Source organism: Aotus nancymaae, unplaced genomic scaffold, assembly GCF_030222135.1.
Source record: "Aotus nancymaae isolate 86718 unplaced genomic scaffold, 86718_ANA_hifiasm-v0.15.2.pri h1tg000002l, whole genome shotgun sequence".
Classification (NCBI taxonomy): Eukaryota; Metazoa; Chordata; class Mammalia; order Primates; family Aotidae; genus Aotus; species Aotus nancymaae.
Window position 1 is genome coordinate 54011727 of NW_026988413.1, and position 15198 is coordinate 54026924.

Below are 15198 nucleotides of genomic sequence, written 5' to 3' on the forward strand. Positions count from 1 at the left end.
ATCAGCTGGAGACATTCTTAGGACAGAGCAAGAAGGGGCCTAGTGGACAGAACAGGCAGAGTAGCCACCATGTTCAATTTCACTCTGTCACAGTGACACCCAGGTTCCTGTGTACCCTTCTTTCCTCCCAGAGAACCCAGCTACCTCAACAAATTTCAAAGGATTGCTAGTATGCAGATCACATCTGTGATCCCCCCAAAACAAAATAAAAAACTTTGTAAGTTGGAAACAAAGGACTTCCAAAATAGCATGAGAGCCAAAGAAGAAATCAAAATGGACATTCAAATTAAAGGGACTAGTAATTACTTACAAGATAGTAAAAGTAAAAAGAGATAAGAAAATATAATACATTAAAAGGTAAGAAAGGAATGAAAAAAAGGAAAGGAGGGACAAATAGCTCAATATAACAGTAGAAAGAAAAATTTTTAAAAATCATTAGATATATTAAAAACAAATGGAGTCAATCGTCCTAATGAAAGGTAAAAGTTGTCAGACTGACTATAAAAACAAAATTCCACTATGTGTTATTTACATGAGAACTGTCTAAAGTTGAGAAAACATGAACCTTGAAAGTAGAATCATGAAAAGTAACATAAGAAAAAGGCAGAGCACATAAAGGAATGCTGAGATAGCTATGTTAAGATTAGGAAAAAAATACTGTAAGCTAAAGACATTACTGGAGAATAAAAGGTTTATTATCATAATGAAAAGGTTTGTCAACAAAACATAGTAACTTTAAATCTGTATATACTTAGTAATGTAGCTTCAAAAATATAAAGCAAAAACAGAATTGCAAGAAGAAAAAGATTCTATGATAATGAAAAAATTGTAATGCCTCTCAGTTTTGGTCAGGCAGATTTTTTAAATGGTATATATAAGATTTAACAACACAAATAATGTCTTTATTACATATATGTCTTGTATAATAGACATATATGTAACAAAGCAATAGACACGTAACAAAATACATAACAGTTGTAAAATACATATGCTTTTCAACACACACAGAATACTTATAAAAGATGTTTCAAGGTGTAACCTAATTATTGATATTGAATTAGAAATTAAAATCTTAGCCTTTCAACAACAAAGCTTCGTATTTTGATGTATTAATATAAATTGCTTTTCCAATTGAAATAATGTTTCATATTTACTAAATGTAGGATTTTCTCTACGTAAGATACTCTATATAAGGTATCTCTTATCTGTTCACTCTTTAACTTGGTAATAAACTAATAGCAGACTGAGCACTGCGTGACAATTTTCCCTTCAAAATTATAATGGGAAATGTATAGTAAGATGATCATAGATTCTTGAATTCTTGCTAAGCCAGTAGATCTGGGATATGGGGAAAGTTACTTAAGATCTCTGAGGCTCATCTATAAAAAATTTAAAAAGTATAATAATATCTACCTTGTGGACATAGAGGTCATGAGGAATAACATGAGATAATATGTATAGAGTACTCAGTACCAAGCAAATTACTACTGCTTTGTGTGTTTACTATTCATAGGATGTTTACTTAGCCTCTGTAAAGTATTAATTCCAAATTAAGTGAGACTTTTAATTCCTAAGACATATGATTAGTTATTACCGATATTATAACTTAAAACCCTTACTCATATTGCCACTGAGCTGTTATAGGTAACTAAGTCTCCAAATTTTATTTTATTGCCATTACTGGCTCTTTTTCCTACTGATCTGTGGTAGATAAAAATAAGAAATTAGGAGAAGACAGTGGGCACTCAAAGAATTTCAGCTCTTGGATCAGCTTCCTTTCTTAGATTTCAGAAAACTTAATACTTTAGTTGGCCGTATGAATGTTATTTTGTACTTTGATCTTGACCTAACAAAAAGCACTTTTGCTTTTACTAATAATTCCTCTGGTATTTTCTTGAGTACATGATGAGCAATAAGTTTTAAAGCACTGGTTGGTTGTGGTGGCTTATGCTTGTAATCCCAACACTTTGGGAGACTAGGCGGGTGCATCACTTGAGCCCAAGAGCTCAAGAGCAGCCTGGACAACATGGCAAAACCCCATGTATACAAAAAGTTAGCTGGGTATGGTGGCATGTGCCTATAGTACGAGCTTCTCAGGAGGCTGCTGTGGAAGAATCACCTGAACCTGGATAGGTTGAGGCTGCAGTGAGCCATGATTGCACCATTGCAATCCAGCATGGGTGATGGAGTGAGATCCTGTCTCAGAAAAAAAAAAAAGAAAGAAAGAAAGTTTTAAAGCAAGACTAAGCCCAGGTCTGAAGGATGTATTTCTTATCATCTAACCAGCTACCCAACTCTTAAAAAGGTCTGGATCCGACCAGGCACAGTGGCTCACGCCTGTAATCCCAGCACTTTGGGAGGCCGAGGCAGGGGGATCATGAGATCAGGAGTTCAAGACCAGACTGGCCAACATGGTGAAACCCCCATCTCTACTAAAAAATACAAAAATTAGCTGGGCATGGTGGCTGGTGCCTGTAATCCCAGCTACTTGGGAGGCTGAGGTAGGAGAATTGCTTGAACCGGGACCAGGGAGGTGGAGGTTGCAGTGAGCCGAGATCGTGCCACTGCACTCCAGCCTAGGCTACAGAGTGAGACTCCATCTCAAAAAAAAAAAAAAGGCCTAAATCCATATTAGAATTGTTTTATTCCCAAAGGAGTATAGATTTTGTATTCTGAGTTACTTAGACAGAAATTCTGTAAAATGTTCATGTAGAGAAGGAATATGCTTTATTTACAGCTTTTAAAGGTTTATCAGTCATGTATCTGAGTCATTAATGAAAGAAAGCTGTCTCTAGTGGAATTCTTAAGGACTGATTGTTGAATCAGTTGTTAAACTAGGACTCTTGGTTGGGCTGAGCAGTGTGGCTCGCCAGTAATCCCAGTGAAACAGGAAAAGTTCCCTTTTCCCCCTCCTGGGGAGAGTGGCTCCCTTCTTCAGTGTCCTGCTGCTCAGACCTCTAATGGGAGCATGCAGATGGGGCTCTGATCCCATGGCAGCATCTAGGGGTGAATGCTTACAGCTCCTGAAGCCCCAGTGGACGTGTATTACAGTGTGCTCTTTTAGTTTTGCCATCTGTAGGCAGCTTGTGTTAGTCAGCTCAGTTAGGCCCTCTGCCTTACCACAAGGACAGAGGGCTTTCTCTATCCCAAGTTCTTGCATTGGTGTACTGAAAAATTAGATCAAATGTGGGCTGGGAGAATGAGTGCAAAGTTTTATTGAATAGTAAAAGTAGCTCTCAGCAGATGTATGGGAAGCCACAAGGGGTATGGAGTGCGTAGGTGGTTCTCCCCTGGAGTCTGGCCGCTCTTGGCCAAACTCCCTGTCATCCCACTGTAATGGCCTGCCAGTGTCTGCCAGTGTGTTCCTCTTGATGTCCAGTCACTTATGTGTTCTTCTGCTGGTGTGTTCCTCTCAACATCTAGCCGCTTGTATCTACCTGCTAGGGTCTCAGGGTTTTTATAGGCACAAGATGAGGGCATGGCTGCCAGGGTGGTCTTGGAAAATGCACCATTTAGGCATGAAAACTGAAATGCCTATTCTTACCTAGGTCTGTGGGCACAGACTTGTGGGTAGAACTCTAGCCAGGGACCATGCCCTTCTCTGCCCAGCACTTTCCTCCTCCCTCCTATATCACCAACCTTTTGGGAGGCCAGGACAGGAGGATTACAAGCCAGGAGTGCAAGTCCAGCCTGGGCAACACAGTCAGACCCTATATCTACAAAACAATAAAAAAATTAGGTGTGGTGGGCATGTGCCTGTAGTCCCAGCCACTTGGGAAGGCTGAGTTGAGATGACCACTTGAGCCCAGGAATTTGAAACTTCAATGAACTGTGATCAAGCCACTGCACTACAGCCTGGGTAACAGAGTGAGACCATATCTCTAAGCAAAAAAAACAAACCAGGACTCTGACAACTAGTCCTAGTTGCCAGACTAGTAAACATATGTACAAATTTGTGTTTCCAGATTGCAAAGTTGTCATTTTCTTTGCAGACATTTTCTGTGATTCAGTTACGTATGTTTATAAAAGAGATTATGTTTCAGAAACAAAATCTTATTAAAACAGTTTCTTATAATAATGTTCTCTCACTTTTAGATTACTTCTCTAGTGACCCTTCAGCTGTTAACTCTGGTTGGCCATGACGATCAGCTTGATGGACCAAAATACAAATGCACAGTGTCTCTGGACTTCATCAGAGCTATTTCAAGGTAAAATATCTTGAAATATGTAAATGATATACTAAATATAAAAATTAGTGTTCTTCCTAATCTAATGTCATTAGTCACTTAAGCAAGAAAAAATCATTTATTTAAGTGCCAAGAATGAATAAGCTATAATACAGAATGAACCTTCTCAAATTTACTAATGGCATAAAATTGGGAGAAATAGCTAATATGTTAGAGGACAAAAATCAAGATTCTGGAAGACCTTAATAGACTGGAATAAATGGTCCCATAGTAGCAAGGTAAGATTTAACAGACAGTTGGCTACGGAAAACTCTCTTCTATTGCAATAAGATGGGAGAGAGCTGGCTTAAGTCCTAAATTATTTAGCTGACTACAAGGCTTTAAAAATCCTGTCTTAGGTAACACTGATAGAAATACAGTGTCTAGGTCAGGGGACATAATCATTCTACTGTGTGTTGTCACAGGCCGATCAAATCTGGTGTGCTGTGCTGTGTTTAGAGTTTTCAGAGAGACAAATGGATAAATGCTGAAGGGGCACAAGGAGAGTGGTAGAATAAGGAATTGTGTCACATCCCTGACTGAAGGACAGAGTGTGAGAGAAAAGCCTTAGGAAGGACATGTGACCTGTCAAGTATTTCAGGGGCTGTCGTGTGCAAAATGGATGAAACTAATTCTGAGTAATTCTAAAGTGTTAGAAGTTCTGGGGAAGAAAGTATGTTTGTCAAAATGAAAGCTGTCTAAAAGTATGAGTTTCCTTACAAAGAGGTGTACTCAGTGTTGTGGAAAACGTTCAAACTATTTATGTGAATAAATGACTTCATCATACGGTTGCATCTGGATAATGATCTGTCAGGACTGTAATGGAAGAGGAGATGCATGTGTAGACTGGCAGGTTGAACCGGGCAATCTATAGACAGTGTGTTCCTAACCTTTTTAAATATGAAGATTCCATTTTAGTATCTTTTAAAAATTAGTCATGGAAGTATTTACATATATTTCAAAATTAACAATATAAAGGCATGAGATGTTATTTTGTTCAGCCTAAAAACAGTGCTTGATATCAGTGTAGATTTTCAGATCTCCTCTGATGATTAATTTTACAGCTTCTTGAGGTTTTGAAGTCCATATGTTGTCAGGCTTCTCCCTGAAGTCTCTTCTGAATTAAAAGTACTCTGAAAAATAAATAAATGATAAATAAATGAATGAATGGGCAGGTACAATGGCTCACACTTGTATTCCCAGTAGTTTAGGAGGCTGAGGTGGGAGGATCGCTTGAAGCCAGAAGTTCAAGACCAGCCTGGGCAATGTAGTGAGACCCCCATCTCTACAATGTAGTGATAACATGATGCAGGTATTTGCCACATTTTTGTGGCATATAGGCTCTAAAACATGAATTCAAGGGTTTTAGTGATTCATTTTAATAAAACCAGGCAAACTTTTACACGGAGAAAATTGAATAAAAACTTATTTTTTAGTGTGTTAAGTATGATCATAAAGCAATTACTTCCTTTAAATTCCATATCTCTGCATCCAGAGACATGCACTTTCATTTACCACTCAGCAGAAAGCAAGAACTTTAGACCTGGAATCTTGCCATAGAACTTGGACACTCTGTAACTTCTTTTGTTTCCTTTACTGTTCCCTACTTCCTGTGGGCAGTGTCCAAAGAATAAGCACCCGCTTCTCCCTACACCTGCCCTCTTCTCTCTCATCCCTGTGTTCTGTACTTCTTTTCTGCTGACTGCCTTTCATTCTCTCCCTCCCTCCCATGTTCCTTACTCTTCTCCTAATTGTCTTCCTCATTGCCTTAGCTAAAACCTTACTCTTCTTTGGGACACTACTTCCCCTGGAGTTATCTCTAATTGTAGCTGTGTATTTGCTCAAACCCTAATCCCTCAGGGTTGGAGGTCATTTCAGTGTCATCCTTTCTTCCTGTTTCCACTTCCAGACTGTTACTGCCCCCCAACTTCTTATAAAAATGACTTCTTTGAGACTCACGAAACCTGACTCTATTTCCCTATTCTCCTTAAGACTGATTTTTGTCTACCCGGTCTACCTCATGTACCGAAATAATAGGAGACTTGCTATCCATACTTCTTTACAACCTAAATTATTATTATTTTTATTTTTTGAGATGGAGTCTTGCTCTGTCCCCCAGGTTGGAGTACAGTGGTGTGATCTCAGCTCACTGCAGCTCCACCTCCTGGGTTCAAGTGATTCTCCTGCCTCAGCCTCCCAAGCAGCTGGGATCACAGGTACATACCACCACGCCCAGCTAATTTTTATCAGAGAAAGGGTTTCACTGTTTTGGCCAGGCTGGTCTTGAACTCCTGACCTCAGGTTGATCCACCTGCCTCAGTCTCCCGAACTGCTGGGATTACAGGCATGAGCCACCGTGCCCAGCCTCCACCTAAATTCTTGACTGTTTTTAAACCACAGATTCTAATGTCTGCATTCATTCTGTTCAGTCTTCACTCTGTTTCACAGAACAAGGTTGAAACCATCAGTTGAAAATTCAGCTACCTGTGTTGGTGTCCATCTTCTCTTTCTTTCCTTTTTCAGTAGAAAGGGGTTTCTCTTCCTAAGGTGGATTCTTCTACCTATGCTCTGAATTCCATCTCCTCCACTTTCCCAGAACCTTTGTTAGTCTCAGGCTATTTGTCCTCTCAGTGGCACCTAACACTGTTGGCCACTCTCTCTTTCTTAAAACTCTCTTCTCTTAGATACGATTCTCGTTTTCCTCTTTATTCTTTGGTCATTTTTACTAACAGAGGTTATCTCCACCACCTGACCTTTAAATATAGCTGTTTCTTGAGGCTTGGCCCTAGGCTTTTTTCTCATATTAGATTTTTTTCCCTAGTCAACTTTAGCTACACATGTGACTTCATCAACCATCTGTGTATTAATAATGCCCCTATTGTTAAAGACCAGACCTATTTATAATTTCTTGACCTTTATTGCTGTTTCCAGCTATATTAATATATTTCCAAAACTGAACTTAGGAATTCTAACCTCTGCTTCCACCCACCAACAAAGAGTGAAATATCTGGCTTTCCTCCCAGTGTCTCTTATTTAAGTGATAAGCACTGCAGTCTGCTGTGTTGCCCAGGCCTGAAATTTGAGAGTCCTTCTTGACATCTCTCTCTTCCCCACTCCCAGTATTCAACCATTAATCCTATTGAGCTTACAGAGCCCCTCTTATTTATCTCAATTTCATTCACTTGTTATCATGATAGTTTTACCACTCTAGATCAAACCACCATCATCTCTTCTCCAGCAGTCTCCTCTTTCCTCAGTTATCTGTACTTTAACCACTGTGGCTTTTTTCAGTTTTTTATATTCACCGTTCTGCTTCCCATCCTTACATACACAGCATTTTCCAGCTTCTCTTCTCCTTCACCTAGCTAACTACTATATAACCTTTAGATTTTGGTTTAAGTGTCTGCTCCTTAAAGATGCCTTCTTACAAAACCACAACCACCATCATCACCCACCCCACACCACACACACACACAATTTGGAAGTTCCCTTTTGTTCATTATATTTACCATGTTTTACTTAAATAATTAATTGAATAATTAGAGTTCATCTTTCTTTCTAGAATATAAGTTCATGAAGCTCAAAGCACACTATGTTTGTGTCTATCACTGTCTTATCCTCAAACCTAGCACAGTGCTTTAAACTTAGTATGTGCTAAATAAGTAAATATTGCATGTTTTCCTATAGTGATTAGCAGTAAAACTTCACATGAAGGGGAACTATATGAATTTGTTTTTGGGGACAGCAAAAAGGGAGCTCAGGAGAGTCTCATTCCAAATCGAGGTTTGATGGGAGAGGAAGTCCCAAGGATAGTTACCAAAGAAAAGGTTGGCCTCATTCCAGACACCTGTGGCAGAGAACAAATGATGAGATAATAAGGATCACAGGATACAACCTAAGTGTCTAAAATAGCAATCAATCAATAGTATATATTATACAGTTATTGAAAATCATACTTTTGAAGGATAATATGGGAAAATAACTCATGATGTGAACTTAAGTGGATATAACAGTTCATATAAAGTTGTATATAAAAGAAAACTAAGAAACTGTAAGGGAAGGGAGTCAGCAATCAATTGCTGCCAAGAAATCAGGCAGAGTTCTCTGATTTAATAATAAAGCAGTCATTTGTAGTTTTATCCAGAACACTTTCAGTGATACAATGAAGTAGAGGTCAGATTATAGTGAGGTTAAATAGTGTTTATGAGAAAGTAGATGTAGCGAAGAGACGTAATGTTTTTTATTCATTTATTTAACATTTATTGTGTTGCCCATTATAAACAAAATACTGTGGTAAGCTTTGGGGAAATATAGCAACAAGTATAACATAGCTATCCCCTATTCTTATTGGCCTGTATTCTAGGGGTGTGTGTGTGTATGTGTGTGTGCATGCATGCACGCTGTAAAGAGAGGTGGTTTTTTTTTTGGAGACACAGTCTCATTGTCGCCAAGGCTGGAGTGCAGTGGCACAATCTCGCCTCACTGAAACCTCCGCCTCCTAGGTTCAAGTAATTCTCCTGCCTCAGCCTCCCAAGAAGCTGGGATTGCAGGCATGTACCACTATGCCTGGTTAATTTTTGTAATTTTAGTAGAGATGGGATTTTGCCATGTTGGCCAGACTTGTCTCGAATCCCTGACCTCAGGTGTTCCACCCGCTTCAGCCTCCCAAAGTACTAGGATTACAGGCGTCAGCCACTGTGCCTGGCCAAGGGAGAGAGGATTATAACTGTTAGAGGAGTTGTAGGGTTGAGAGAGGGTTATTATTTATTTTTAAAGATTGGAGCATATTTAAATGCTGATAGGAAAGAACAGATAAGAAGAGTTCATTAAAGGGAGAAAGGTTAATTTAAAGCATCCAATTACTGAAATGTTATATAAGAATGGGATTTAGAATTTGAGTTGCAAGAGCCCTGAATGAGAGAGCAGAATCCTCTTGCATTATAATAAGAGAAAAAGATGGATTCAGATGGAGCTGAATTTGGAGGTTTGGTAGCAATAAGTTGGGGGAGTTCTGATCTGATAACTTCTGTTTTCTCTGTGAAGGAAGAGACAAAATTGAGACCAAGGGCAGAAGTAGTACGAGTTTAGAGAAATCGAACATATGAAATAGCTGCCATGGGGAATGGAAGAAACTGTTGAAAGGAAAGCAGTTTGTTGAGAGTGTTGAGGTTCTTGACCTTGAATTTACAGTGGCACCAATCTGTGAGATTTGTGGTCTTCTCCAACACCAGTTTCTGTACTAGAGACTGGGACAGCAAATAATTATAAGTGAAATCACATCGTACTGGGATTTTGCTAGGTGAGCTCAGTGGATGCTAGCAAGTAACTAGTTAACCTGATGAATCATGGAGTCTAAGCTAGGAAGGGCAGGAAGGAAGTAAAGCAAGTTGGGGGCTAATAGTTCAGTGCCTAGTACATAAATATTCAGTAAGCATTTGTAGATCAGGAAAAAATGAAGGTATTTGTGAACTGACTGTCCCAACATGTTCCATATAGCAAAAAAGGAAGAAACTGGGGATCATAAAGTAGAATGTCTGAATTATTTATATAGAAGTAGAGAATTTCTGAGTGTGATTATGAGAGTGGAAAAGGTTATTGGATGTAAGAAAGAGAAATATACAGTGAAGTCACTAGGCTGACACAGGTCTTGGGATGGAAAGGAAGACTAAACTGTATGCTAAATTATTCAGTGACTAAGGGATGGTGACAAAGAGGATAGGGGATGGTGAGCAGAATGGTCTTAATCTCAGAGTAGCAGAGCTTTTTGCACAGGACTCCATCCCCACCTGACTGAACTGTCTGGGGTAAACATTCACTGGAAGGAGCTGACGAAAAGACTGTGTCCTTTGTGGGGAGCCCAGTTTCAGTTAAGCCCAGAAGGGGAAAACAACCATTCCTTGAAAAGATAGAGGATATAGAGACTACAGCAGAAAGGTTTGGACAGAGAAGCTGCAGGAAGCTGATTCTAGAACAGGAACATAGAATATGGAGGTAGAGTATGGGAAAAGGCAGATAACAGATGACTGAGAAGCTTATTAAATATTGTTCTTGGATTGTTCTTAATGTGAATGGTAGTAACACATTTTCAGTTGTTTTCTTCCACAGTCATTGGGAAGACTATAAGATAAATTGAGGTTACAACTTAAAGTTGTTAAGGTTGCAAGTGGTCAGAAAAAAACAAACAAACAAAAAAACCCAAACTCAAACTGCCCACAAAAGTAAAAGGAAACAAAATAGCATCCTAAAAGAAAAAAAAGTATTTTAATGTAGAGAAAAAGAATCAACAAAATGAAAAAAAGGATAAAGGCAAAATTAAATCCTTAAATATATACCATATAATTAGCTTGCATTAAAGTATTCTAAATTCTGATTTAAGAATTACCCCTAGGAAAATTGCCACCAACACTATTTGTGTTTACTGTATTTCTTTCCAGCTGGTTACTTTAGAAAATAATTCATTTATCTTCTGTGGGAGAATCTCCAATAGTATATTGAAAGTTACCCCAAAGTTTAAAATTTTACTTGCATGACTGTAATACGCATCTGTGGCCATGGGAAGCCAGAGAACGTACATGCAAATTACACAATTCTCTTTGTAAGTAATACCTTTCTTTAAAGAGGATTGTTTGTCTTCAAGTACTTTAAAGCACAAAGTTATCTTTGGGATGTGTGGCATAATTTTTTATGTTGCCCCTGTGGTTATTCTAACAAATTCTGTCATGTCTTAAAAGAATATATGTGAGATCAGTTGGCAAGTTGCCTATTTACATTGGGGTGGAGGAATGGTAGAGATCATAATGCATCTTGGGAAGTAAATGTTTCTTAAAGGAATGATCTTATATTCAATTCCTGATTAACTTTTTAAATCTAAAACTTTTAATGTATGATTCAGTTTGCGTGAATACTCACCACTGACAAAGCACAGAAATGGAATATAGTGAAAGTTTTATGAACATTTAAGTTGCTTAGTGTTTTTAAATCACTCCATTCATTCTATTAAGTGTATTCTGTTACAGTTTGTGTATTGTGCAAACTATGCTATAGTAACACAAATAAATTTCTCAAAAAATGGAGAAGTCCCACAAACATTGCAGTATTTTCATTTGTTTGTGCTCTCTTCTAGTATTAGTCCATTAGACAAGCATTTCCCTGCAGCTGTCACACCTTATTTGTAATTCTTTCTTCTCCTTTTCTCCCTTAATATTGCTGGTGTATCTTTATATTGATCATTTTGTATGGATGTATAATATTTCATCAAATATATTGTAATTTATGGATTTTCCTAGTATTGGAATTTAAGTTGTTTTAATCTTACCTGCTTCAAAAATCTTTTTTTCACCAAGGCCAGAAAAAAAAAATAGTAACACAACATTAAGTCCATTTTACCATATCAGTTTAGGTTTATAACTTAAAACCCAAAGTCATTGTGGAGAAATGTGCCTGGAGAGATGTACAAATACACTTGCCTTTGTGTCAGTTGTTAAAAGTAAACTACTATATCTGTTTCCTTTGTATGGTCCTCTAAATAATATCTTTTCAATCAGTATCATGATTTTTTGTTAAATCATGTGTTGGCCAGGCGCAGTGGCTCACACCTGTAATCCCAGGACTTTGGGAGGCCAAGGTGGGCAGATCACCTTAGGTTAGGAGTTTGAGACCAGCCTGGCCAACATGGTGAAATATGTCTCTTATTAAAAATACAAAAATTAGCCAGGAAGATGGCACACACCTGTAGTTCCAGCTACTTGGGAGGCACGGGCAGGAGAATCACTTGAACCCGGGAGGCAGAGGTTGCAGTAACCTGAGATTGCACCATTGCACTGCAGCCTGGGTGACAGAGCGAGACTCTGTCTAAAAAAAAAAAAAGTGTCAGAAGTACTTTGATGCTCATAAATTTGAGTGTTTCTAGAGTTGAATGAAAGAAAAACATATAAAATAGCTTTATGATTTAATAAACATACTTTTTGTGTCTTTAGGCATAAAGTTTTTTTTTTAACTATTTTTAATTGTTTTTATCAGGATTGTTTTGGCAGTATTTTTATACCATTTGGAAAGGCTTGGTATTCTTCAGAGAGGCACTATTATAATGAAACAAGGTATTCTTCAGTCCAACATTAGGTAGCATAATAGCCATAGCATCTCTTTTCAGCTATTTTTAAATGTGTTTTCATAAGCATTATCTACAGTTCCCTATTCCACATTTTTAAAAATATTTGATATGTCAGTCATTTGCTTAGAAACTTTTTTAGAAAGTATATTGCAAAATGATAGACAAAAACATTAATTGATGATGGTTTAATAAATAAGAGCATGCAATTAGTGAATCTTTAAAAGGCTGTTCTCACATGGATGATTATTTTTGCAGAGTTGAATACTTAAGGCTTTAATTTTATACTTATTGCTAGATCATTATATCCAATTATTTTGACCGTTTATTCAAATAATAAACTTCCAAGTCTGAATATTTATAGTGAAGAATGAGTTTAGTGAAAGGAAAATAATTATATGTCTCTGTCTCTGCTATTTTATTCTGCCTGCCATCAGAGTACAAAAATATACATTCACATCGTCTGTTTGTTGTATCGTATTCTTGGATCATACAGATTTAGTTACAATACACATACAGGTCAGCCAGCGTTAAAAGACTGAAAAGAATGAAAACTACAAATGAGGACAGATGAGCTATGCATTATGTAATGATAAAACAGGTGTTTCGGAAGATAAACAATGTTCAGAAGCAAAGAAGATTTAAATACTTTTGAATCTCTAATTACTTTATTCTAGTTATTAGACAAAAAGCAAAGAACTTTCAAATGAAGTCTAAAACTTTCTATAGTCAATTGAAGTACAGAATGTTGAATAGCTGTAGTTTCGTTTACTTTTTTATTAGAAAAGCAAACTTTGTACATGGTAAAAAAAAAAAATTTTTTAATTCTGTTCCTAATAACATTTAAAAAAATTAATGTCAGTCCTATCGGGGTGCATTTGATAGCACCATAGGATTTTTAGCATTAGTCATGAATTATTTTGCATGTGCTTTCCAGAATCATAAAAAGCTGAGCAATCTAGTGGTGAGAATGCTAACATATTATCTGTCTTTGTTTATAGGACGGTGAACTTTGACATAATAAAATACTTGTACGATTTCTTGTGAAAACAAGCTTCAAAGCCATATGGACACTGTGACAATGACTAAGCCAAGCTGTGTTCATCCAATGACTTAGCTGGCCAAGGAGAGGAGTTCTTTGGCTCTATTGGATTTGTCCAAACAGGTGCTGGCCCAGCATGGAATCTGATGAAAATATTCTGATTGGTCTGGGTGGATGTGAGCAGAAGACTATTTACCAGGGACCCTGGAGTATTTGGAAGCAACGTGTTAATTATAAACAGCAGGGTTTGAGCACAATCTGTTCTACTCTTAATGATGTTATCTTAACACTGAAATTGCCTGAAACCCATTTACTTAGGACTACATTTTGCTCTGTGAACTATCCCCTGCGCTTTGAACGTGCCAGCAGCCCTTGTTTATTCTTTTCACTTCCTCTCCACAGGAGCCTCTACAGTCGCTTGCCAAAGCAGATTTTCCTAAGGCCACTGTTTTAAAAGATCATAGTTGCAAAATACAATAAATATAAGTTCTTTTGAAAATCCAAGCTTGTATGTGTTTATCTTTTCACTTGCTTTTCTCAAAAGGCAAAGGTAGTTTGATCAGAAACAGATCAACTTTCCATCTTTCAGCCTACTTGATAACTATGGTATGCTTGTACAAGGTTTATCTTGTCACTTTCTTAAAATTAGCTACCCAAACCAGTTATTTTATTATTAGTAGTAGTAGTATCATGGTTTTCTTTTCTTTCTCATTTTTAAAATTGTTGGCCTTTAAGAGTTTCACAATAAATTTTTTTCCTGTTATATCACTTGTGAACTTTGGTTCTGATTTTCTTGTCCATATTTTTTTGTCCGTATTTGTGAAGAAGTTTTCTTGCAGCATTTGAAGGCTTGAAAAATATTTTGAGCAGAATTAAAGTGCTTAATTATAGAGCCTAGTTTAAATTTCAGTGGCATTTTATTTCTTCGTTCCTGTTTTTGAAGAAAAACTCTCACAAAAGGTACTTTTAATGTAACTATCTGGTTCAAAGAAAGCAAGTGGTTATCTACTATTTAGAGGTAATGAGTTAGGGAGAAAAGGGATGGAATTCCTTTTGCCTCCCTATGTAAATAAGACAGGCTCTTTTGCCCGAAGGTTGACATCCACAGCAAGAGATAGAGAGCATCCTCACTCTAAGTCTCTTTTCCCAGAGAAAATGAAGTTTGTGTTTCACAAGATGTTCAACGATGCCAGGACCAGGGAAAAGCCATGTGTAGTGTGGATTGTGGCTTAGTTTCCTGCATGTAGAAATCTGTATGTCATCAAGGTGTAGAAAACAATTTGGGTAGCTGATTGGAGGAAGAGCAAAGCCACCTAGAATAGCTTTCAGCCCCTTATATTTTGTTTTGCGGATGCATGTCTGCTGTGCAGCCTGTCACAGATAGGCAGAACCAGTCTGTATTTTGAGGAAAGGACTCTGGGATATCAGAGGACAGGAGAAATTATCAAATAGGAAACTGAGGAGAAGGATGGAAAGGAGGTGAAGTTTCCTATAGGTGACTGTCCATGCATCCTCACTGCTGGTCACCTGTCTCCTGCCCAGTGCATTTCCTCTCCTGTACTGCCCCACCTTATTACCAGCCCCAAATGTGGCTTCCCTGCATAACACCTGTAACCAGATTTTCCCTGCCCCTGACTGGGTCATCAGAGCTTCCCTGTTTTGTAATTTACTTTCTAACAGTTTGCTAAATGACTGACTAGCTAATTTGATTAATTTATTTAAATGAAGACTAACAGAGCTTAATATGGATGTTCGCATTTTAACAAGGGTCATCTGCAAGTGGAATTCTCTAATTGGAAGATCTGAATCTCCAATTACAGGAG

The 15198-nt window shown here is 37.6% G+C and overlaps 1 protein-coding gene across 1 annotated transcript in view; it reads left to right on the forward strand.

The window, feature by feature from the left end:
• ORC5 (origin recognition complex subunit 5) overlaps positions 1–14130 on the forward strand; it is a 94900-nt gene extending 80770 nt beyond the window's left edge. Inside the window, exons 13-14 of the mRNA XM_012456404.2 lie at positions 4096–4208; positions 13335–14130. Of these exons, the coding sequence (XP_012311827.2) occupies positions 4096–4208; positions 13335–13380 (159 nt within the window). The 3' untranslated portion in view covers positions 13381–14130. The remainder of the gene's footprint in view (positions 1–4095; positions 4209–13334) is intronic.
• The last annotated feature ends 1068 nt before the right edge of the window (positions 14131–15198 follow it).